At 47.0% G+C, this 27,500-nt stretch overlaps 1 protein-coding gene across 9 annotated transcripts in view; it reads right to left on the minus strand.

Moving 5' to 3' along the window:
- The window catches only part of CEP128 (centrosomal protein 128), a 147,897-nt gene that overhangs the window by 116,667 nt on the left and 3,730 nt on the right, over positions 1-27,500 (minus strand). For 7 of the 9 annotated variants that reach the window (XM_056546709.1, XM_056546707.1, XM_056546706.1 and 4 more), the window contains exons 2-9: positions 17,362-17,525; positions 15,522-15,608; positions 14,908-15,028; positions 14,688-14,815; positions 14,515-14,606; positions 12,993-13,065; positions 5,318-5,434; positions 480-566 (exon numbers count right to left, since the gene is read on the minus strand). In XM_056546709.1, the coding sequence (XP_056402684.1) occupies positions 480-566; positions 5,318-5,434; positions 12,993-13,065; positions 14,515-14,606; positions 14,688-14,815; positions 14,908-15,028; positions 15,522-15,608; positions 17,362-17,508 (852 nt within the window). In that variant the 5' untranslated portion in view covers positions 17,509-17,525. Of the gene's footprint in view, positions 1-479; positions 567-5,317; positions 5,435-12,992; positions 13,066-14,514; positions 14,607-14,687; positions 14,816-14,907; positions 15,029-15,521; positions 15,609-17,361; positions 17,526-23,381; positions 23,523-27,500 lie in introns of those variants that run through there. The other 2 variants (XM_056546703.1, XM_056546708.1) reach the window with 2 other exon arrangements.

Genomic DNA, 27,500 nt, shown 5'->3' on the forward strand with positions numbered 1-27,500 from the left:
GAGCCCCGCGCGCCCACACACCTCCGCCCAAGGCCTACAGGAGCCCCGCGCGCCCACACACCTCCGCCCAAGGCCTACAGGAGCCCCGGGCGCGCCCACACCTCCGCCAAAGGCCTACAGGAGCCCCGGGCACACACACCTCCGCCCAAGGCCTACAGGAGCCCCGGGCACACACACCTCCGCCCAAGGCCTACAGGAGCCCCGGGCACACACACACCTCTGCCCAAGGACTATGGGATCCCCGGGTGCACGCACACCTCTGCCCAAGGACTATGGGATCCCCGGGTGCGCGCACACCTCTGCCCAAGGACTATGGGATCCCCGGGTGCGCGCACACCTCTGCCCAAGGACTATGGGATCCCCGGGTGCGCGCACACCTCTGCCCAAGGACTATGGGATCCCCGGGTGCGCGCACACCTCTGCCCAAGGACTACAGGAGCCCTTTCTTTTAATACAAAAGGAAATAATTTGCTCCAGACCTGGCTTTTCTCACTCTCCAGCTTTCCAAGCTTCTCCTTCAGTGATTCCTCCACCTCTTCAGACTTGGACCCCCGTTTCTTCAATTCCTGTAATGACAGACAGGGTTACTGGGAAATCACCATAGGTAAAACCTTGTGGGAATAGTAAGTGCAGCTCTGGAGGTGACTGGAGAATAAAACATGATGTAACAGCAGAATAGTGAGTTCAGCTTCATCTGTCCGGGCATGTTGGGAGTTGTAGTTTTACAACAGCTGGAGGCACACTGGTTGGGAAACACTGGTCTAGACAGTATGCATTCAACCTGTGGATCTCTAGGGGCTGAGAGAGACTACAACTCCCAACAGGTCTAATAAAGTTGTAAAACAACAAACCTACCATTATGTTTCCTAAAGAGAAGAAACAAAATGACAAAATCACAGCAAATATTTAAAGGATCATTGAAATTAAAGAAATAACCAATATACTCCCACCGCACCATCCAATACCCTACAGATCCCGGCGGCCGGCACAGTCACCGCGGCCGGCACTCTCCCTTCTCTGCTCCGTGGTGTCAGCGCTCCTTCACAATGTGCGATTCTCTGGGATCCTCATCGCCCTGAACGTCTGTAAATCATTAGGAGATGCGTGCGCGGTAATAGAGCGCCCCCCCCCCCCCCCCCGGGGCATCTTTAAACCTTTAATAATAACACTCTCTCCTTCTCTTTTAAGTGCGCATATTTCCATTAGAAAGGCCGAGATGTGGACGTGAATATTAACCGGCTCCAGCTGAGCGAGACAAGAGCGCCAGAGACCCTGACAAATAAACAGCATAAGATTTGATGGAATAAAATCAAGTTGGTGGACAAAAGTGCGTTAAAAGTGCTACCGCGGTGCGGTCGGGCGTCTGGTGAGACACAGTGATGAGCAGCATAATGGTCTGTATCACGTATATCCTCCATCATAATACGGCGATCCACTGTCACATTGTGGCGATGAGGAGATCCGCCACCATCTCCGTCATGTATCCCCCACGGGACGGCTGCGGAGATCATTAATGGTCGTCGCTGCTCATTTCAGGTTAAACGCTTCAGTAATAACCGAGAAATATCTATAGAACATCCCTGATCTGTAAGGACGCTCATCATCGGACGCCATCACTCTAACTACTTTCCCACTACTGTAGTAGTTACGGATTGTCGCCAATTATCGCTGTGTGTGAGGAAACACGTAGGATACAATCCTAAGGCCGGATTTACACGAGTGCATAGGGGTATTACAGATGAGACGCCATTAAATGCCAGTTTACTGTCACCCCAATGTTCATGTGATCTCTATGGGGAGGGGTAAGCTGCAGCTGACCACCACGTTATGCCTTGTCTAATGTAGTGCTTCCCAACTAGTGTGCCTCCCGCTGTTGCAAAAACAATTCCCATCATGCCCGGGCAGCCAACAGCTGGAGGCACATGGGTTGGGAAACATTGGTCTAATGTATTGTGAAAACAGATGGCCGAAAAATGGTCTGTGACTTACAATCGTATCCGCCAGACATATTGTAGAAGGTTTTACCTTGTTTTTGCTTTTATTTTATAAAAATCATATCAGTTTTTATGTTTCTTGATCCTTATAGATAATTACAAATTTTTTATTTTTTTTTAGAAATTGTGGGTCGAAGTGTATGATGATAGGATTCAATCAAAAAAGTTGCATACAATAAATTCATTTTTTTTTTTTTCCCCCAAAACGAATAATTGTGGTCAACTATGCTTTTTCACCCAACCAAAACAGGCACATATGTTAGATATGATTTGTCAATGAATAAATGTAGATCAGTGTTTCCCAACCAGAGTGCCTCCAGCTGTTGCAAAACTACAACTCCCAGATTAATCTTTGGTGTAGCCTTGGGGAATACACTAGACCAGTGGTCTTCAACCTGCGGACCTCCAGATGTTGCAAAACTACAACTCCCAGCATGCCCGGACAGCCAACGGCTGTCCGGGCATGCTGGGAGTTGTAGTTTTGCAGCATCTGGAGGTCCGCAGGTTGAAGACCACTGCACTAGACTGTAGTTCTTAGACACCTATAGAGAGCACACCCAACCCTCTTTTCCTAAACAATAAATGATACCTCTAAGAGTATATCTCCAATTCTATATATCCTATTCTTATTAATATTTTTATATTATATATATATATATATATATATATATATATATATATATATATATATATATATTTATATATATATATATATATATTTATATATATATATATATATATATATATATATATATATATATATATATATTATTTTGTTTTGTTTTTTTTTATAACAGAGCCCCCCTTGTATAGTCTAGCACAGAGAATGTGAATCATAGAGGCATGGATTTATTATAGACTTTAATAGATTGCGCTGCGGTACAACTCCAGTCTCTCCTATATCCTCTATTCAATTACAGAAGTTTCCCAGGACACGGGGGACGCTGGTCCATTCTCTCCTCTTGGGGCTGAAGACCATTCACTTACCATTTAGTAACAATAGTTTTATTATAATAGCTGGTCCAGATTGGTGCCGTGTCACCAGTAGTTTTACGAAGGAAAAAAAAATTTAAATAAAATAAAAAATGAGCGTGTACATGTACAAATGTCCATTACTGTCTGGCAGGTAAGTACTACAGTCACCTTATGGTAGAGAACCCCTTTAATGCACACCGGACAATGTCTGACAATTTCTTCTGGTGTGACAAAGTGCACCAATAATACGATCTCTACAGACATCAAAACAACACTGAGATACACAATATTAACACCGTTTTAAAGTGTTAATCCAGAGTTGGTCTCCCTCCAGTTCTGTAAAGATCAGTGGGGTGACAGAGCTCATACTGGTTAAAGGGGTTAACCAGGAAAAACATATACATAGAGATATATATATATATCTATATCTCTATATCTCTATCTCTATCTCTCTCTCAACTGGTTCCAGAAATTTTAAACAGATTTGTAAATTACTTCTATTAAAAAATCTTAATCCTTTCAGTACTTATGGGCTGCTGAAGTTGAGTTCTTCTTTTCTAAATGCTCTCTGATGACACCTGTCTCAGGAACTGTCCAGAGTAGAAGCAAATCCCCATAGCAAACCTCTCCTACTCTGTGCAGTTCCCGAGACAGGCAGAGATGTCAGACAGAAAACAACAACTCAACTTCAGCAGCTGATAATTATTGGAAGGATTAATATTTTTTATAGAAGTAATATACAAATCTTTTTAACTTTCTGGAGCCCGTATATATAATATTAAAAAAAAGGAGCTTTAACACTTACCGTAAAATCTCTTTCTCGAGGGATCCATTGGGGGACACAGACCGTGGGGTGTATGCTGCTGTCTCTAGGAGGTATGACACTATGGCAACAAAAAAAGTCAGCTCCTCCCAGCAGGATATACCCGCCTCCAGGTCCTGAGCTAATCAGATTGACTACCAGAGCAATAGGAGAGGACCGACAGGTCAAGGAAAAAACACGGTATTTTAGGTAAAATAGGAAACTAATGCTCCAATTGTCTGTTTAGAGGGAGGAACAGTTCTGGGTACGGATATAATGAAAAAAAGAACTCTCTCACCCGAGTCTGTGTCCCCTGTGGCAGCTGCTGTGAGGAGAACTCTGCTCTGAGTGAAAGAGAGGGAGAAACAGGCCAAACAATAGCCATAGAGGGGCGTGCCTGGAGCAGAGGCACTGTCTAATTGGACTCTGCCCCTGAAAATCCCACGCACGGCACTGATTGGAGGGTGATTCGCACCCCCAGTAAGCTCCGGCGGCCCTGTGGGCGGAGCTATAGCGCCGCGGCCGCCGTGAATAAGAACAGTAATGGCGCCCACTCCTTGCCCCGGGCGCACATGTCCTTCGCGTCTGCGCCCGCGGGAAAGTGAGCGGGCGATACACAAGTCCACCGGCAGCTGTGCTGCCGAAACTGAAAGTAAGTTGGCGCTCCGTGCGCCGAACAGTACAAACGCAGCGGCTGTCAGCCGCATAGTAAGTGCTGCGGCTGACAGCCGCATAGTATAAAAACACACACATGTACTTAAAGTAGTCAGGTAACCCCTTCCTGCCCAAAATGCCATTGCTCGCCCCTGCTTGAATAAAGATAGAGCCCCAATACAGGCCAGCCCCTTAGATCCTGAAAGGTGGGCCAAAAAATTAGGGTCTCCAGAGGTTGCAAGTCAGCACCTAAAGGGAAAAAAATATATACTCACCTGGTCAGAAGAACTTACCTAATGGAGTCTTCTGCGAGGTCTTCAGTCAGCCTTCTGTAACCTGCATCACGCCGAGCTACCATGTGCGAGCGAGGCGAGCAGGGAAATAGGGGGACCCGGACCCATGAGGTACAACCCCAGGCGCTGACCGTTAGCGAGAGGGGGTTAACAGCACATATACGCAATGTCTGTGCCCCCTCAATCGCAATGGGGAAACAGTGAGCCGCAGTTCCTGAGTCCCCACCTGAAAACAGGAAAGAAAAAGGAATAAAAACCTAAAACATTCCCTAACTAGGAAAATAAAAAAACATAAGACCTGGTCTGGAGAATTCCAGACCATGTCCACCTCCTTCAGACACTAAGCTTAAACTGATTAGCTCAGGGCCTGGAGGCGGGCATATCCTGCTGGGAGGAGCCGACTTTTTGTTGCCATAGTGTCACACCTCCTAGAGACAGCAGCATACACCCCACGGTCTGTGTCCCCCAATGGAGCCGATAGAGAAAAAACGTTTTATCCTGGAATAATAATAGTTGGGGAGGAAACCTTACAACCCCCAGCAGGTTACATAGACGAGTCCCTTTCTTCAGGAAAAAACTAAGTGAAGCCTCAGACTCACCTCGTGCAGCTGCACAGACACATGTCCCAGCTGGTCCTGACGCCTCTCCATTTGCTGCCGCTCTGTTCTCATCTCCCGCTCCAGTTGCTGCAGCCGTCGCTCCACTCGCTCTGAGACCTGATAATAAAAGAGAAGATCAAACCTGGATGGTATAACCCAGGGCAGCCATAATACTCCCAAGAGCAGTGTTTTCCAACCAGGGTGCCTCCAGCTGTTGCAAAACTACAACTCCCAGCATGCCCGGACAGCCGTTGGCTGTCCGGGCATGCTGGGAGTTGTTGTTTTGCAAAGAGAACGGCCATCTGAGATCTGTCCTGTGCACCAACAAGAGGCCAAAATAATCACTAAACCAGTCTCTTCCCCATCGTGTGATTCTTCAAGGTGTCAGGGCATGCTGGTTGTAGTAGTTTTTCAACCACCAGGGTTTGGGTGAATCTGTCCTTTATTGTCCCCTGATCTGTGATAATATTATTTACACACATTAAATAGGCACTGCCATAGAAAAAAAGAAATCTCGAGACATAACAAAAGAGTTTTAATGGACGGGGTCTGAGTGTTCAGCGCCTGACCAATCACGAGAACGAGCTGGAAGAAGTGCGCACTGAGTGTTCTCCCCCAGCTGTGAGTCACATGATCAGGACCCCTGCACTGGAGCGTCCTGATCATCCAATATCATAGAACAATACGACCCCTGCACTGGAGCCTCCTGATCATCTAATATCATAGAACAATACGACCCCTGCACTGGAGCCTCCTGATCATCTAATATCATAAAACAATACGACCCCTGCACTGGAGCGCCCTGATCATCCTGATCGTCTAATATAGAACAATACGACCCCTGCACTGGAGCATCCTGATCGTCTAATATAGAACAATACGACCCCTGCACTGGAGCCTCCTGATCATCTAATATCATAGAACAATACGACCCCTGCACTGGAGCGTCCTGATCTTCTAATATCATAGAACAATACGACCCCTGCACTGGAGCGTCCTGATCTTCTAATATCATAGAACAATACGACCCCTGCACTGGAGCATCCTGATCATCTAATATCATAGAACAATACGACCCCTGCACTGGAGCGCCCTGATCATCCTGATCGTCTAATATAGAACAATACGACCCCTGCACTGGAGCCTCCTGATCTTCTAATATCATAGAACAATACGACCCCTGCACTGGAGCGTCCTGATCATCTAATATCATAGAACAATACGACCCCTGCACTGGAGCGTCCTGATCTTCTAATATCATAGAACAATACGACCCCTGCACTGGAGCATCCTGATCTTCTAATATCATAGAACAATACAACCCCTGCACTGGAGCGTCCTGATCTTCTAATATCATAGAACAATACGACCCCTGCACTGGAGCGTCCTGATCTTCTAATATCATAGAACAATACAACCCCTGCACTGGAGCGTCCTGATCTTCTAATATCATAGAACAATACGACCCCTGCACTGGAGCATCCTAATCATCCTGATCTTCTAATATAGAACAATACGACCCCTGCACTGGAGCCTCCTGATCATCTAATATCATAGAACAATACGACCCCTGCACTGGAGCGTCCTGATCATCTAAAGTCATAGAACAATACGACCCCTGCACTGGAGCGTCCTGATCATCCTGATCTTCTAATATAGAACAATACGACCCCTGCACTGGAGCCTCCTGATCATCTAATATCATAGAACAATACGACCCCTGCACTGGAGCGTCCTGATCTTCTAATATCATAGAACAATACGACCCCTGCACTGGAGCGTCCTGATCTTCTAATATCATAGAACAATACGACCCCTGCACTGGAGCCTCCTGATCTTCTAATATCATAGAACAATACGACCCCTGCACTGGAGCGTCCTGATCTTCTAATATCATAGAACAATACGACCCCTGCACTGGAGCGTCCTGATCTTCTAATATCATAGAACAATACGACCCCTGCACTGGAGCGTCCTGATCTTCTAATATCATAGAACAATACGACCCCTGCACTGGAGCCTCCTGATCTTCTAATATCATAGAACAATACGACCCCTGCACTGGAGCCTCCTGATCATCTAATATCTTAGAACAATACGACCCCTGCACTGGAGCGTCCTGATCATCCTGATCATCTAATGTCATAGAACAATACGACCCCTGCACTGGAGCGTCCTGATCTTCTAATATCATAGAACAATACAACCCCTGCACTGGAGCGTCCTGATCTTCTAATATCATAGAACAATACGACCCCTGCACTGGAGCGTCCTGATCTTCTAATATCATAGAACAATACGACCCCTGCACTGGAGCATCCTGATCTTCTAATATCAGAACAATACGACCCCTGCACTGGAGCGTCCTGATCTTCTAATATCATAGAACAATACGACCCCTGCACTGGAGCGTCCTGATCTTCTAATATCATAGAACAATACGACCCCTGCACTGGAGCCTCCTGATCTTCTAATATCATAGAACAATACGACCCCTGCACTGGAGCGTCCTGATCTTCTAATATCATAGAACAATACGACCCCTGCACTGGAGCCTCCTGATCATCTAATATCATAGAACAATACGACCCCTGCACTGGAGCGTCCTGATCATCTAATGTCATAGAACAATACGACCCCTGCACTGGAGCGTCCTGATCTTCTAATATCATAGAACAATACGACCCCTGCACTGGAGCGTCCTGATCATCCTGATCGTCTAATATAGAACAATACGACCCCTGCACTGGAGCGTCCTGATCATCCTGATCTTCTAATATAGAACAATACGACCCCTGCACTGGAGCCTCCTGATCTTCTAATATCATAGAACAATACGACCCCTGCACTGGAGCGTCCTGATCTTCTAATATCATAGAACAATACGACCCCTGCACTGGAGCCTCCTGATCATCTAATATCTTAGAACAATACGACCCCTGCACTGGAGCGTCCTGATCTTCTAATATCATAGAACAATACGACCCCTGCACTGGAGTGCCCTGATCATCCTGATCTTCTAATATCATAGAACAATACGACCCCTGCACTGGAACGTCCTGATCATCTAATATCTTAGAACAATACGACCCCTGCACTGGAACGTCCTGATCATCTAATGTCATAGAACAATACGACCCCTGCACTGGAGCGTCCTGATCTTCTAATATCATAGAACAATACGACCCCTGCACTGGAGCCTCCTGATCATCCTGATCTTCTAATATAGAACAATACGACCCCTGCACTGGAGCATCCTGATCATCTAATATCATAGAACAATACGACCCCTGCACTGGAGCGTCCTGATCATCTAATGTCATAGAACAATACGACCCCTGCACTGGAGCATCCTGATCGTCTAATATAGAACAATACGACCCCTGCACTGGAGCCTCCTGATCATCTAATATCAGAACAATACGACCCCTGCACTGGAGCGCCCTGATCATCCTGATCGTCTAATATAGAACAATACGACCCCTGCACTGGAGCGTCCTGATCTTCTAATATCATAGAACAATACGACCCCTGCACTGGAGCGTCCTGATCATCCAATATCATAGAACAATACGACCCCTGCACTGGAGCATCCTGATCATCTAATGTCATAGAACAATACGACCCCTGCACTGGAGCGTCCTGATCATCTAATATCATAGAACAATACGACCCCTGCACTGGAGCGTCCTGATCTTCTAATATCATAGAACAATACGACCCCTGCACTGGAGCGTCCTGATCTTCTAATATCATAGAACAATACAACCCCTGCACTGGAGCGTCCTGATCTTCTAATATCATAGAACAATACGACCCCTGCACTGGAGCGTCCTGATCTTCTAATATCATAGAACAATACGACCCCTGCACTGGAGCGTCCTGATCTTCTAATATCATAGAACAATACAACCCCTGCACTGGAGCGTCCTGATCTTCTAATATCATAGAACAATACGACCCCTGCACTGGAGCCTCCTGATCTTCTAATATCATAGAACAATACGACCCCTGCACTGGAGCATCCTAATCATCCTGATCTTCTAATATAGAACAATACGACCCCTGCACTGGAGCCTCCTGATCATCTAATATCATAGAACAATACGACCCCTGCACTGGAGCGTCCTGATCATCTAAAGTCATAGAACAATACGACCCCTGCACTGGAGCGTCCTGATCATCCTGATCTTCTAATATAGAACAATACGACCCCTGCACTGGAGCCTCCTGATCATCTAATATCATAGAACAATACGACCCCTGCACTGGAGCGTCCTGATCTTCTAATATCATAGAACAATACGACCCCTGCACTGGAGCGTCCTGATCTTCTAATATCATAGAACAATACGACCCCTGCACTGGAGCCTCCTGATCTTCTAATATCATAGAACAATACGACCCCTGCACTGGAGCGTCCTGATCTTCTAATATCATAGAACAATACGACCCCTGCACTGGAGCGTCCTGATCTTCTAATATCATAGAACAATACGACCCCTGCACTGGAGCGTCCTGATCTTCTAATATCATAGAACAATACGACCCCTGCACTGGAGCCTCCTGATCTTCTAATATCATAGAACAATACGACCCCTGCACTGGAGCCTCCTGATCATCTAATATCTTAGAACAATACGACCCCTGCACTGGAGCGTCCTGATCATCCTGATCATCTAATGTCATAGAACAATACGACCCCTGCACTGGAGCGTCCTGATCTTCTAATATCATAGAACAATACAACCCCTGCACTGGAGCGTCCTGATCTTCTAATATCATAGAACAATACGACCCCTGCACTGGAGCGTCCTGATCTTCTAATATCATAGAACAATACGACCCCTGCACTGGAGCATCCTGATCTTCTAATATCAGAACAATACGACCCCTGCACTGGAGCGTCCTGATCTTCTAATATCATAGAACAATACGACCCCTGCACTGGAGCCTCCTGATCTTCTAATATCATAGAACAATACGACCCCTGCACTGGAGCGTCCTGATCTTCTAATATCATAGAACAATACGACCCCTGCACTGGAGCCTCCTGATCTTCTAATATCATAGAACAATACGACCCCTGCACTGGAGCGTCTTGATCATCCTGATCGTCTAATATAGAACAATACGACCCCTGCACTGGAGCGTCCTGATCATCCTGATCTTCTAATATAGAACAATACGACCCCTGCACTGGAGCCTCCTGATCTTCTAATATCATAGAACAATACGACCCCTGCACTGGAGCGTCCTGATCTTCTAATATCATAGAACAATACGACCCCTGCACTGGAGCATCCTGATCTTCTAATATCATAGAACAATACGACCCCTGCACTGGAGCCTCCTGATCATCTAATATCTTAGAACAATACGACCCCTGCACTGGAGCGTCCTGATCTTCTAATATCATAGAACAATACGACCCCTGCACTGGAGTGCCCTGATCATCCTGATCTTCTAATATCATAGAACAATACGACCCCTGCACTGGAACGTCCTGATCATCTAATATCTTAGAACAATACGACCCCTGCACTGGAACGTCCTGATCATCTAATGTCATAGAACAATACGACCCCTGCACTGGAGCCTCCTGATCATCCTGATCTTCTAATATAGAACAATACGACCCCTGCACTGGAGCATCCTGATCATCTAATATCATAGAACAATACGACCCCTGCACTGGAGCGTCCTGATCATCTAATATCATAGAACAATACGACCCCTGCACTGGAGCGTCCTGATCATCTAATATCATAGAACAATACGACCCCTGCACTGGAGCATCCTGATCATCCTGATCGTCTAATATTATAGTCACGGGGCCCCAACAACAATTAAGGCTCGAGTCCAACTGCAAACACCTACATTACAACTGAGATCAGATCTGCCCAGATCAACAATAAGGGGGGTGAAAAATAGGGGTGGGGGGACAGAATAGTAAGGGGGGGGGGGCAGATAATAGTAAGGGGGGCAGATAATAGTAAAGGGGGAGGCAGATAATAGTAAAGGGGGAGGCAGATAATAGTAAGGGGGGAGGGGCAGATCATAGTAAGGGGGAGGGGCAGATCATAGTAAGGGGGAGGGGCAGATCATAGTAAGGGGGAGGGGCAGATAATAGTAAGGGGGAGGGGCAGATAATAGTAAGGGGGAGGGGCAGATAATAGTAAGGGGGAGGGGCAGATAATAGTAAGGGGGAGGGGCAGATAATAGTAAGGGGGAGGGGCAGATAATAGTAAGGGGGAGGCAGATAATAGTAAGGGGGAGGGGCAGATAATAGTAAGGGGGAGGGGCAGATAATAGTAAGGGGGAGGGGCAGATAATAGTAAGGGGGAGGGGCAGATAATAGTAAGGGGGAGGCAGATAATTGTAAGGGGGGGGCAGATAATTGTAAGGGGGGGGCAGATAATTGTAAGGGGGGGGCAGATAATTGTAAGGGGGGGGCAGATAATAGTAAGGGGGAGGCAGATAATAGTAAGGGGGAGGCAGATAATAGTAAGGGGGAGGCAGATAATAGTAAGGGGGAGGCAGATAATAGTAAGGGGGAGGCAGATAATAGTAAGGGGGAGGCAGATAATAGTAAGGGGGAGGCAGATAATAGTAAAGGGGGGAGGCGGATAATAGTAAAGGGGGGAGGCGGATAATAGTAAAGGGGGGAGGCAGATAATAGTAAAGGGGGGAGGCAGATAATAGTAAAGGGGGGAGGCAGATAATAGTAAAGGGGGGAGGCAGATAATAGTAAAGGGGGGAGGCAGATAATAGTAAGGGGGGAGGCAGATAATAGTAAGGGGGGGGGAGGCAGATAATAGTAGGGGGAGGCAGATAATAGTAAGGGGGAGGCAGATAATAGTAAGGGGGAGGCAGATAATAGTAGGGGGGGAGGCAGATAATAGTAAAGGGGGGAGGCGGATAATAGTAAAGGGGGGAGGCGGATAATAGTAAAGGGGGAGGCAGATAATAGTAAGGGGGGGAGGCAGATAATAGTAAGGGGGGAGGCAGATAATAGTAAGGGGGGAGGCAGATAATAGTAAGGGGGGAGGCAGATAATAGTAAGGGGGGAGGCAGATAATAGTAAGGGGGGAGGCAGATAATAGTAAGGGGGAGGCAGATAATAGTAAGGGGGGGAGGCAGATAATAGTAGGGGGGGAGGCAGATAATAGTAAGGGGGGAGGCAGATAATAGTAGGGGGGGAGGCAGATAATAGTAGGGGGGAGGCAGATAATAGTAAAGGGGGAGGCGGATAATAGTAAAGGGGGGAGGCAGATAATAGTAAAGGGGGGAGGCAGATAATAGTAAAGGGGGAGGCAGATAATAGTAAGGGGGGGAGGCAGATAATAGTAAGGGGGGAGGCAGATAATAGTAAGGGGGGAGGCAGATAATAGTAAGGGGGGGAGGCAGATAATAGTAAAGGGGGAGGCAGATAATAGTAAGGGGGGCAGATAATAGTAAGGGGGGGGCAGATAATAGTAAGGGGGGGGGCAGATAATAGTAAGGGGGGGGGCAGATAATAGTAAGGGGGAGGGGCAGATAATAGTAAGGGGATCTGTACAGAATTATGGGTTAATACCAATTGGGAGAAGCCTGTATTTACAGAAATAATGATGATGGAGACACTGTGGGTAAACGTCATCCATGGTCACCATCACTCACAGAGGGCACTCACCGATTCCTGGTTCTGGGCTCCGTCCAGGCGGGCGGATAATTCCTGCAGGACTCTGTTGGTTTTGGCTTCAGTTCTAAGAAAAGAAAAGCACAAAACAGTGTAATGTACATGAATTGCGCAGATCAGGGGGGGGTAATGGTCACAAGTCATATCCATTTAAATCCCCAGAAGATAAGGACCCCAAAGAATCCACGTACAATAAAATCTCTTTGAGAAGACCCCTAGTGAAAATTGCACCACCCCTATCCCCAGGCGATATGTGGAATTACAGCTCAGTTCCACTGAAGTGAATGGGGCCACCATGTAATACCACACAAAACCTGAGGACAGGGGTGGTGCTGGTTTGGAGGAATGTTTTTCTATTCCTGAATAACCCTTTATAGTTTATCATTATAACAAATGTCTGAAATGTTAGAAGTTTGTATCAGTAGGGTCCGGGTGCTGAGACCCCGACCAATCACTAAAACAAAAGGGACAGACGTGCGCATCTGCACACAATGTGCCCCTTAAAGTGTACCTATCATTAACAAAGACTTTTATACAATGTAGATAATACCATTATATAAGTATTTGTAATATACATTGGTTAGAAAAATGTGTATTTTTTTGTACCTACAGCAAGTACCTGTGTGCCTCTGTGAGGAGTCCAAATACAGGAAGTGAGGACAAGCAGGAGGTGAAGCGAGAGCCCCGTGATGCGAGAGCCCCGCTTCTCCTCAGTGTACAGAGCCCCGCTTCTCCTCAGTGTACAGAGCCCCGCTTCTCCTCCGTGTACAGAGCCCCGCTTCTCCTCCGTGTACAGAGCCCCGCTTCTCCTCAGTGTACAGAGCCCCGCTTCTCCTCAGTGTACAGAGCCCCGCTTCTCCTCAGTGTACAGAGCCCCGCTTCTCCTCAGTGTACAGAGCCCCGCTTCTCCTCAGTGTACAGAGCCCCGCTTCTCCTCAGTGTACAGAGCCCCGCTTCTCCTCAGTGTACAGAGCCCCGCTTCTCCTCAGTGTACAGAGCCCCGCTTCTCCTCAGTGTACAGAGCCCCGCTTCTCCTCAGTGTACAGAGCCCCGCTTCTCCTCAGTGTACAGAGCCCCGCTTCTCCTCAGTGTACAGAGCCCCGCTTCTCCTCAGTGTACAGAGCCCCGCTTCTCCTCAGTGTACAGAGCCCCGCTTCTCCTCAGTGTACAGAGCCCCGCTTGTCCTGATCTCACTTCCTGTATTTGGTCTCCTCAGAGACACAGGCAATAGCTGCAGGAACAGCATTTTTCACCCAAAAATAAAAAAATGTTATCAATGTATATTACAAATATACATAGTGTTATTATCTACATTATATCTAAAGTTTTTGTTAACGACAGGCTCACTTTAATCTCCACTTAGCTAAAGCAAGCAAGGGGTGGTCTCCTCAAAGAGGTGGTGCAGAACTATCAGGTACAATCCTGTTAATCTGGCACAGTTCTGCTGGATTATCAGGTGACAGATCTAAGACTGTATTTGTCATCCAGAGACCTCTCTAAGCGTATAGACGGGCACCTGTTTCTGTGGGCAAGTTCTCTGCTCAGGTCGTCGTTCAGTCTTATTTGGTCGCTGCTCAGATCCCGCAAAGACTGGTGTAAGGAATGAAGCTGCAAAAGAGAGGAAGAGAATAGTCGCCATGATCTGCCCCTCCGCACAGTCACCCATCACGAACTTTAAGCATTTCTCACCTGTTCGGAATCACAAGTCTCATCCACAAAGCGCACGCTAGCCGAGCGAGAACGCCGCCGCCTGTTTGCGCCCAAGTCACTATAGTCTTTTAGGGGTGAAGTCGGCTTATGGCGCGGATTTCCAGAAACTATAAATTTTAAGAGATAAATCAATCATGCCAGATATTTAATATAAAATACTAATATCAGCTGGAAGTGGACGGCACCAGTGAGGTCTGACCTGTAGTGGTGTCCAGATCGCTGGCGCACAAGCTGGACAGGGACGCGCTCCGGCCCCCAGACAGGCGCGACAGGCGCTGACTTCTCAGATGTTCGATGGATTGTTCCAGGGTTTCTTTGAGCTGAGGATGAAAAGCGTCAAATGGTCACAACCATCCAGTAACGGAGACTCTAAACATCCTAAGGCTACGTTCACACAGCGGAATTTCTGCCGAAATTTACTGCACATTATGTTCAATGGGATTCTGCAAAAATATAAAACCTCTCTGACGCTTTGAACTTCGGCAGAATCCTGTGTTTGGAACGCACAGAAATTCTGCTGGAACTCCGTCCAAATTCTACAAAACTGCGGTAAAATCTGCGGTCTGATTTCTGTGCGGAATTTGAGGGGAATAGAACTTCTGCCGTGTGAAGAATAATACAGATTATACCTTACACCCATCTACAGAGACAACCTCACCCAACATCTACACAAACTAGATCACTGTTTCCCAACCAGGGTGTCTCCAGCTGTTGCTAAACTACAAGTCCCAGAATGGCTGGACAGCCGATGGTTGAAGCTGGAGACACCCTGATGTAGAGGCGAACACTGAGCTTCAGCGGGGGTCTGCTTACTGTGGTTATGGCTTCGGCCTGGTCGGAGTTGTACTCTCTGTACTGTCCAAGCATCTCGTCCACCTGCTTTAGATTCCGGCTCGTGTCCTGAAAGGGAAGAAAACACCAAACTTCAGCAAGCGGCAAATAATGGGCGAGGGAGTGACTGGGCAAGTAAATGAGCGAGTTGGTCTATACTTTAAGGGTCTAGTCAAACGTACAGTATCCGGCATGTATTTGATGTACAAGAATTGAAGCTGCAGATTTCAGTGTAAACTAATTCACTGAACACAGCATCAAATATGTGAACAATACTGTACATCTAAATACACAAAAAAGAGAACGCGGCACGGTGACGCCGTACGGATATAATCTCATCAGGTTTTTTGTGGCCCCGTCCTCTCACTGACCTTTTACATCTGGTCTAGTCCTCCATCTTTTGAACACTTGTCTCATGCACATTGTTATGTCAGGGTTTTCATTACTGTTCATTGTTGTATAGCTTGTATATTTATGATGTATAACAGCTTTACATGTACGGTGTGACGAATTATTCAATACAATAGGACGGGTACCTGTTTCTAGGAGAGGGGGTTCATGGCCCCTCCCTAGGTGAGTGTTTAGGCTTCTATTTCTAGCCCATCATTTTAAATGGTTTTATTCTTTTTTTCTTCCTTCCCTCTTTTTTGTACAGTTATATACTCGGTGTATATTTAATAAAATTGGTATATTTATTCAACATTTGTGTGTTGGTGTGCTGATGCATATTCAGTGTTTTCCCTTTCTTTATTACTATCTTGTATTTCGGATCCATCATTACTGATACACTCATGAGAACCTGGCCTAAAGGGTATGAAGGAAATATATCTCTATAGAAGTGGATTAACCCTCAGTGACCCTACACGGGTACAGTGACCCCCAGACATACGATAGCCCCGACATATGATCAAATCGACATACGATGCTTTTTTTATGCCGGGGCCATCGCATTAAGTGCTATACGACAGCGCAAAATGCTTAAGCTGCTGCCGGATAGCAGCTTAATGTTCCCCATGTGGTGCGGTAAGTATTACTTACCCCTCCACGATGCTCCGGGGTGCCCTTCGGGTCCAGCGCTGGTCCTCCGGTGTCTTCTCGCCCCTCTCCGGTGACGTCAATACGTTGCTGGGCACGCTGTCCCGTGATCCAATAGGAATGGCGCACGCAGCAACGTAATGACGTTGCTACGTAGGCCCAGTACGGCCTTGCGGAAGACAGAAGAGGACCGGAGAAGACAGCGGAGGCCCGGAGAAGACCAGGAGAGCCCAGCGGAGGCCCGGGGACACCATCAGGAGCGGCGGGGACACCATCGGGAGCGTCGGGGACAGGTGAGTATGACTTTACTTTTTTACATTGCACGAATCCCTCAACATACGATGGATTTGACAAACTATGGCTCGTTTTGAACGAATTACCATCGTATGTTGAGGGACCACTGTATATGAAGGAATCACTTAAGAAGTGGAGAATGACTGAGCAGGGAGGCCGCAGGTCACAGGTCATCCATGAAAAATAGGACTGCACACAGCCCTACATCAACGTTTCCCAACCAGGGCGCCTCCAGTTTCTGCAGAACCACAACTCCCAGCATGCCTGGTCAGCCTTTGGCTGTCCGGACTTGCTGGGAGTTGTAATTTTGCAACAGCTGGAGGCACGCTGTTTGGGAAAAAGGGCTCTACATGATGGGATTTTGAAAGATTAGCAGATATGATGTCACTGCAGTATACACAATCCCCTACCATAGTGTGAGCTCCAGGGTCAATCCTAGGGTCAGTGTGAATTATTGGGGGGCTATGAGAATGGAGGGGATCACGCAGAGCACCTGTAATGTATTCGCCAGCTTATGGATCTTCTCAGACACGTCGCCCGCTGCTCGCGGCCTGGTATACATGTGTGACGCCCGTAGAGGACCCCGCCTGCTCACCCGGGACCGGAGGTGGGAGTCAGAGTCACTGGAGGAATCCGCCATGAATCCGAATCAGACTACTGCAAGAAGGAAGAAACAAATATGTATAAAGATGTGTACGGTTATATACAACCAATACTCGGGATCTATACACAGGATATCCACCGCCATCTCATGTCCGACTCCTCTGGAGATCTCTACACGTGGTCAATGACATGGAACCTTTATAACTACATTTACCTGCACTGATACATTGTAACAAACTCTCAGGACAGAGGAGCATGTTGGATTGCCAATGTGAGTGTTTCCCAACCAGTGTGCCTCCAGCTGTATCCTCTGGCTGTCTGGGCATGCTGGGAGTTGTAGTTTTGCAAAAGCTATAGGGTCACAGGTTGGGTCAGATGTTACATAACTACAACTCCCATTATATCCTGACCTGTCAGCCTGCGTCTTGCCAGATTTCACATAACTACAACTCTCGATCTTCAGCTGTCAGGAGATGATGGGAGTTATGGATTTGCAGCAGAACATTATTTAAGTAGTAGCCTGAAGATTTATCGGGCTCTTTATATGTCGGGGGATGGGGGGGTTTGACCTCTCGGCCTGCGCACACAGCGCCCCCTCTCGCCTTCGCTGCATTTTATCAGCATACAAAGGTGAGTGAAATCTATTGCTATAAATATCCGCACTACGGCACTCGTACGGTGACCACATGACGCCATGAGCAGCCGCCGTACGTGTGAATTCCCCCGCCGGAGTGCACCAGGCGTTCGGACCAATCAGGAAATATTTCAGGTCGTCTCCGGAGACACCCGCGGGTGAGAAAGATTAAATGAGGATTGGATGACCGGGACAGAATGGCCGTAACGTGGGCGGCTTCGCTGAATTATCCCATCGGCCAAGGCAGTGAAATTTCTGGCTGGATTGTGAATGAGCGGCTGAGGGGGGGGGGGGGGGGGGGCTGGCCCGGTGCTCTGGCTGCGGAGGCCCACCTCAGCCTCTAATTGTTGGGACTAATTGCAGCGATGTCGCCTAAAGCTGCCGAGCGCCGGATAATTACTGTTTAGCAGAAACAGCAATAAAAACGGCCGCGTGATCGCTCGCCCCAACAACACCCCACTTGGCCCTTTGTTTTACGGCACGCACGGACGCTGCCAGAGGATTCAACAATCACTGCCAGAATTGCTGCTTATCAGGATACGTATAAAGCTGCATGTGCGGCGGGCGCCTTATATCCCATAAAGCCAGTCCCCCTGATCGTACATTAAACCCACAAAGTCCACGGTTATTACCACTAACCAGGAGGAGGGGAGACTGATCACCTGGCAGCGGCCGACAATATAAAGGGGCTCCTGCCTCCCGGCAGCGTTATTACTATCACAGACTAAAGAGGTCGCAGAATTCTGACAGGAATGAGAGAAGATTAGGGGAGAAATAATGGCGGCGCGCGGTGAAATGCGTTCACCGCGGCAATAAAGCCTCAAGGACCGAAAGAGAAAAGAAACTATGAAAAAAATAAGAAATCTCCATCCGAGCCAAAGTGAAGGACAAAAGATGTAAAGAATTCTGCTGCGCGGTGCACACGGCGCTGTCTGCGGGAACATACGCACGACAAGTTAGCCCTAGGCTATGTTTGCAGAAAAGAATGCCGCTAAAGAATTTTGGCAGAAATTCTACCGAACTTTAGCGCATATTGAATGACAGGATTCCGCAGTCTCGTTCAGATGGAAATTCCGCTTTCTACATTCGCAAAAATATGAGACCAGTGTTAGCGGAATTCTGCAAGTGAATCCCATGGAGGAATTCTGCGTTCTCAGAACATTCCACCGAAATTCTGCGCAAATTCTGCCGTGTGAACATTTGCTGAGCGCAGGCCCACATGCCATAAAATGTGCAGAATGACTGCCCGGAAAACACAGGTCAACATTCCGCACATTGGAATAATCCGGCGGGCGCCAGGATCTCATAGACGTCAATGCAAAATCCGCAGAAAGAAATAGACAATTCTATCCACCGTGTGCGCGGCACAATCCCAACGAAGCGGAATGTCCATGAGGAAAATGACGGCATAATTCTGCACAGACATTCTGCTGTGTGAACATAGCCATAGGCTCCCATTACACCGCGCATTCAAGCTGCAGTCACGGATTAGTCAGGAGCTGCAGTGTAAAGCAGGAGACAAGCAGCAGCAGACTAATGAGACAGATATGAAGCCTGTAAGGGGCACAACTACATCTACAACTACTACTACACAGCACTGTACTACACTACTACTACACAGCATGGTGGTACTACTACTACACAGCACTGTACTACACTACTACTACACAGCATGGTGGTACTACTACACGGTGGTACTACTACTACACAGCACTGTACTACACTACTACTACACAGCACTGTACTACACAGCACTGTACTACACTACTACTACACAGCATGGTGGTACTACTACACGGTGGTACTACTACTACACAGCACTGTACTACACTACTACTACACAGCACTGTACTACACTACTACTACACAGCATGGTGGTACTACTACTACACAGCACTGTACTACACTACTACTACTACACAGCACTGTACTACACTACTACTACACAGCATGGTGGTACTACTACTACACAGCACTGTACTACACTACTACTACACAGCATGGTGGTACTACTACACGGTGGTGGTACTACTACTACACAGCACGGTACTACTACTACACAGCACTGTACTACACTACTACTACACAGCACTGTACTACACTACTACTACTACACAGCACTGTACTACACTACTACTACTACACAGCACTGTACTACACTACTACTACTACACAGCACTGTACTACACTACTACTACTACTACACAGCACTGTACTACACTACTACTACTACTACACAGCACTGTACTACACTACTACTACACAGCACTGTACTACACTACTACTACTACTACTACACAGCACTGTACTACACTACTACTACTACTACACAGCACTGTACTACACTACTACTACACAGCACTGTACTACACTACTACTACACAGCACTGTACTACACTACTACTACACAGCACGGTACTACTACTACACAGCACTGTACTACACTACTACTACACAGCATGGTGGTACTACTACTACACAGCACTGTACTACACTACTACTACACAGCATGGTGGTACTACTACTACACAGCACTGTACTACACTACTACTACACAGCATGGTGGTACTACTACACGGTGGTACTACTACTACACAGCACGGTACTACTACTACTACTACACAGCACTGTACTACACTACTACTACACAGCACTGTACTACACTACTACTACACAGCACTGTACTACACTACTACTACACAGCACTGTACTACACTACTACTACACAGCACGGTACTACTACACAGCAATGTACTACACTACTACTACACAGCACTGTACTACACTACTACTACACAGCACTGTACTACACTACTACTACACAGCACTGTACTATACTACTACACAGCACTGTACTACACTACTACTACACAGCATGGTGGTACTACTACACGGTGGTACTACTACTACACAGCATGGTACTACTACTACTACACAGCACGGTACTACTACACTACTACTACTACACAGCACTGTACTACACTAATACTACACAGCACTGTACTACACTACTACACAGCATGGTGGTACTACTACACGGTGGTACTACTACTACTACACAGCACGGTACTACACTACTACTACTCAGCACTGTACTACACTACTACTACTACACTTATATTACACAGCACTGTACTACACAGCACTGTACTACACTACTACTACTACTACACAGCACTGTACTACACTACTACTACTACTACACAGCACTGTACTACACTACTACTGCTACTACCGCTACTACTACACAGCACTGTACTACACTACTACTGCTACACAGCACTGTACTACACTACTACTACACAGCATGGTGGTGGTACTACTACTACTACTACTACTACACAGCACGGTACTACCACACTACTACTACTACTACTACTAACACACAGCACTGTACTACACAGCACTGTACTACACTACTACTACTCAGCACTGTACTACACTACTACTACTACTACACAGCACTGTACAACACTACTACTACACAGCATGGTGGTACTACTACACGGTGGTACTACTACTACACAGCACGGTACTACCACACTACTACTACTACTACTACTACTACTACTACTACTACTACTACTACTACTACTAACACACAGCACTGTACTACACTACTACTACTCAGCACTGTACTACACTACTACTACTCAGCACTGTACTACACTACTACTACTACACAGCACTGTACAACACTACTACTACACAGCATGGTGGTACTACTACACGGTGGTACTACTACTACACAGCACGGTACTACCACACTACTACTACTACTACTACTACTACTAACACACAGCACTGTACTACACTACTACTACTCAGCACTGTACTACACTACTACTACTCAGCACTGTACTACACTACTACTACTACTACACAGCATGGTGGTACTACTACTACACAGCACGGTACTACCACACTACTACTACTAACACACAGCACTGTACTACACTACTACTACTCAGCACTGTACTACACAGCACTGTACTACACTACTACTACTCAGCACTGTACTACACTACTACTACTACTACACAGCACTGTACAACACTACTACTACACAGCACTGTACAACACTACTACTACACAGCACTGTACAACAACACTACTACTACACAGCATGGTGGTACTACTACACGGTGGTACTACTACTACACAGCACGGTACTACCACACTACTACTACTACTACTACTACTACTACTACTACTACTACTACTACTACTACTAACACACAGCACTGTACTACACTACTACTACTCAGCACTGTACTACACTACTACTACTCAGCACTGTACTACCCTACTACTACTACTACTACTACTACTACTACTACTACACAGCATGGTGGTACTACTACTACACAGCACGGTACTACCACACTACTACTACTAACACACAGCACTGTACTACACTACTACTACTCAGCACTGTACTACACAGCACTGTACTACACTACTACTACTACTCAGCACTGTACTACACTACTACTACTACACAGCACTGTACAACACTACTACTACACAGCACTGTACAACAACACTACTACTACACAGCATGGTGGTACTACTACACGGTGGTACTACTACTACACAGCACGGTACTACCACACTACTACTACTACTACTACTACTACTACTACTACACAGCACTGTACTACACTACTACTACTCAGCACTGTACTACACTACTACTACTACTACTACTACACAGCACGGTACTACCACACTACTACTACTAACACACAGCACTGTACTACACTACTACTACTACTCAGCACGGTCCTACACAGCACGGTCCTACACAGCACGGTCCTACACAGCACGGTCCTACACAGCACGGTCCTACACAGCACGGTCCTACACAGCACGGTATTTCACTAATACTACTACACAGCCGCGCCTCATCAACCATCAGTTTCCACTATGTAGAATGTCGCACATGAGCCGGGTCAGATCTACTTTACAATAATGTCTTTGGAGGAGACTTAAAAAGTCGCAGAAGAGAAAACATTCAAACTGGTGTTCTGACGGGATTAACTGTTCTTTGCTTTGTGCGCCAAATTTATTAAAACACCACAATGTTATAATGATAATAATATCGCACATAAGTAAAACCAAAAGCAAATTGCATCAAAACTCCCTTTCCGAAGACAAGAATGATAAACGTCCCCGTCCACCGCGTCCCAAAATACCAAACAATGATATATACAACGAAAAACCACAACAAGACTACAAAACAAAGTGACATCACAGACACACACACACAGTACCTCCTGTCATCCAGGGAGATCAGTCACAACAGGAAGAATACAGCTGATCCAGAAGAGTCAGCAGCGCCTGACACATGCCCCTGCTCTATAAAGAACCACTGTCCTCACACTGCGTACTCTTAAAGGGACAGCGCACCTAATACAACAGCCCAAACACTAGTCCCCCCACCCACCCGATCACCAGAATGATTTCCTCCCCCGCACATCATCACTCCACACCAGAGCTGCGCTCACAATACAGGAGATCCCCCAGAGCTGCGCTCACAATACAGGAGATCCCCCAGAGCTGTCCTCACAATACAGGAGATCCCCCAGAGCTGCGCTCACAATACAGGAGATCCCCCAGAGCTGCCCTCACAATACAGGAGATCCTCCAGAGCTGCCCTCACAATACAGGAGATCCCCCAGAGCTGCCCTCACAATACAGGAGATCCCCCAGAGCTGTCCTCACAATACAGGAGATCCCCCAGAGCTGCGCTCACAATACAGGAGATCCCCCAGAGCTGCGCTCACAATACAGGAGATCCCCCAGAGCTGTCCTCACAATACAGGAGATCCTCCAGAGCTGCGCTCACAATACAGGAGATCCCCCAGAGCTGTCCTCACAATACAGGAGATCCCCCAGAGCTGCGCTCACAATACAGGAGATCCCCCAGAGCTGTCCTCACAATACAGGAGATCCCCCAGAGCTGTCCTCACAATACAGGAGATCCCCCAGAGCCGTCCTCACAATACAGGAGATCCCCCAGAGCCGTCCTCACAATACAGGAGATCCCCCAGAGCTGTCCTCACAATACAGGAGATCCCCCAGAGCTGTCCTCACAATACAGGAGATCCCCCAGAGCTGCGCTCACAATACAGGAGATCCCCCAGAGCTGTCCTCACAATACAGGAGATCCTCCAGAGCTGCCCTCACAATACAGGAGATCCCCCAGAGCTGCCCTCACAATACAGGAGATCCTCCAGAGCTGCGCTCACAATACAGGAGATCCCCCAGAGCTGTCCTCACAATACAGGAGATCCCCCAGAGCTGCGCTCACAATACAGGAGATCCCCCAGAGCTGTCCTCACAATACAGGAGATCCCCCAGAGCTGTCCTCACAATACAGGAGATCCCCCAGAGCTGTCCTCACAATACAGGAGATCCCCCAGAGCTGTCCTCACAATACAGGAGATCCCCCAGAGCCGTCCTCACAATACAGGAGATCCCCCAGAGCTGCGCTCACAATACAGGAGATCCCCCAGAGCTGTCCTCACAATACAGGAGATCCCCCAGAGCTGCCCTCACAATACAGGAGATCCCCCAGAGCTGCGCTCACAATACAGGAGATCCCCCAGAGCTGTCCTCACAATACAGGAGATCCCCCAGAGCTGTCCTCACAATACAGGAGATCCTCCAGAGCTGCCCTCACAATACAGGAGATCCCCCAGAGCTGCGCTCACAATACAGGAGATCCCCCAGAGCTGCCCTCACAATACAGGAGATCCCCCAGAGCTGCCCTCACAATACAGGAGATCCCCCAGAGCTGTCCTCACAATACAGGAGATCCTCCAGAGCTGTCCTCACAATACAGGAGATCCCCCAGAGCTGTCCTCACAATACAGGAGATCCCCCAGAGCTGTCCTCACAATACAGGAGATCCTCCAGAGCTGCGCTCACAATACAGGAGATCCTCCAGAGCTGTCCTCACAATACAGGAGATCCCCCAGAGCTGTCCTCACAATACAGGAGATCCTCCAGAGCTGCCCTCACAATACAGGAGATCCCCCAGAGCTGTCCTCACAATACAGGAGATCCCCCAGAGCTGTCCTCACAATACAGGAGATCCCCCAGAGCTGTCCTCACAATACAGGAGATCCTCCAGAGCTGCCCTCACAATACAGGAGATCCTCCAGAGCTGTCCTCACAATACAGGAGATCCTCCAGAGCTGTCCTCACAATACAGGAGATCCCCCAGAGCTGTCCTCACAATACAGGAGATCCCCCAGAGCTGTCCTCACAATACAGGAGATCCTCCAGAGCTGTCCTCACAATACAGGAGATCCCCCAGAGCTGCGCTCACAATACAGGAGATCCCCCAGAGCTGTCCTCACAATACAGGAGATCCTCCAGAGCTGCGCTCACAATACAGGAGATCCCCCAGAGCTGTCCTCACAATACAGGAGATCCCCCAGAGCTGCGCTCACAATACAGGAGATCCCCCAGAGCTGCCCTCACAATACAGGAGATCCTCCAGAGCTGTCCTCACAATACAGGAGATCCCCCAGAGCTGCGCTCACAATACAGGAGATCCTCCAGAGCTGTCCTCACAATACAGGAGATCCCCCAGAGCTGTCCTCACAATACAGGAGATCCCCCAGAGCTGCGCTCACAATACAGGAGATCCCCCAGAGCTGCGCTCACAATACAGGAGATCCCCCAGAGCCGTCCTCACAATACAGGAGATCCCCCAGAGCTGTCCTCACAATACAGGAGATCCCCCAGAGCTGTCCTCACAATACAGGAGATCCTCCAGAGCTGTCCTCACAATACAGGAGATCCTCCAGAGCTGTCCTCACAATACAGGAGATCCTCCAGAGCTGTCCTCACAATACAGGAGATCCTCCAGAGCTGTCCTCACAATACAGGAGATCCTCCAGAGCTGTCCTCACAATACAGGAGATCCCCCAGAGCTGCCCTCACAATACAGGAGATCCTCCAGAGCTGTCCTCACAATACAGGAGATCCCCCAGAGCTGTCCTCACAATACAGGAGATCCTCCAGAGCTGCGCTCACAATACAGGAGATCCCCCAGAGCTGTCCTCACAATACAGGAGATCCCCCAGAGCTGTCCTCACAATACAGGAGATCCTCCAGAGCTGCGCTCACAGTTCAGACACCACTTCCTTCCTGTCACTTACAGCTGCCCTCAGCGCACACAGTTCCTCTTTATCTGCTGCAACAAAACCATAAGAACCAGAGGGGGAGGACGTCAGCCATCATCACCAACATGTCACCAACCTATACTATAGAGCAGAGCTTCCCAACCAACATGCCTCCAATTGTTCCAAAACTACAACAGCCCCCCCCCCCCCCCCCCCCCAATATCCCACGCCAGCGAGCGCCATGACACTAACAACACAGCGGGTAGGAGTCTCCTTGCTTTCTGTATATTCATTAGTTTTCAGCTGTTATGTAGATGATGTAATTGGAGCAGAAAGCAGAATATTTCAAGCATATTAAATGTTTTTAAACCACTGAGGATATGTAATGTAATGCGATATGTAATGTAATGCGATATGTAATAATATGTAATAATATGTAATGTAATGCGATATGTAATGTGATAAGTAATAATATGTAATGTGATAAGTAATAATATGTAATGCGATATGTAATAATATGTAATGCGATATGTAATAATATGTAATGCGATATGTAATAATATGTAATGCGATATGTAAAGTGATATGTAATAATATGTAAAGTGATATGTAATAATATGTAATGCGATATGTACTAATATGTAATGCGATATGTACTGCGATATGTAATGCGATATGTACTGCGATATGTACTGCGATATGTACTGCGATATGTACTGCGATATGTAATGCGATATGTAATGCGATATGTAATGCGATATGTAATGCGATATGTAATGCGATATGTAATGCGATATGTAATGCGATATATAATGTGATATGTAATAATATGTAATGTGATATGTAATAATATGTAATGTGATATGTAATGCGATATGTAATGATATGTAATGCGATATGTAATGATATGTAATGCGATATGTAATAATATGTAATGCGATATGTAATAATATGTAATGCGATATGTAATAATATGTAATGCGATATGTAATAATATGTAATGCGATATTTAATAATATGTAATGCGATATGTAATAATATGTAATGCGATATCTAATGCGATATCTAATGCGATATCTGTCATGCGATATCTGTCATGCGATATCTGTCATGCGATATCTGTCATGCGATATCTGTCATGCGATATCTGTCATGCGATATCTGTCATGCGATATCTGTCATGCGATATCTGTCATGCGATATCTGTCATGCGATATCTGTCATGCGATATCTGTCATGCGATATCTGTCATGC

The sequence above is a fragment of the Hyla sarda genome, chromosome 11 (assembly GCF_029499605.1).
Source record: "Hyla sarda isolate aHylSar1 chromosome 11, aHylSar1.hap1, whole genome shotgun sequence".
In the NCBI taxonomy this organism is placed as follows: Eukaryota; Metazoa; Chordata; class Amphibia; order Anura; family Hylidae; genus Hyla; species Hyla sarda.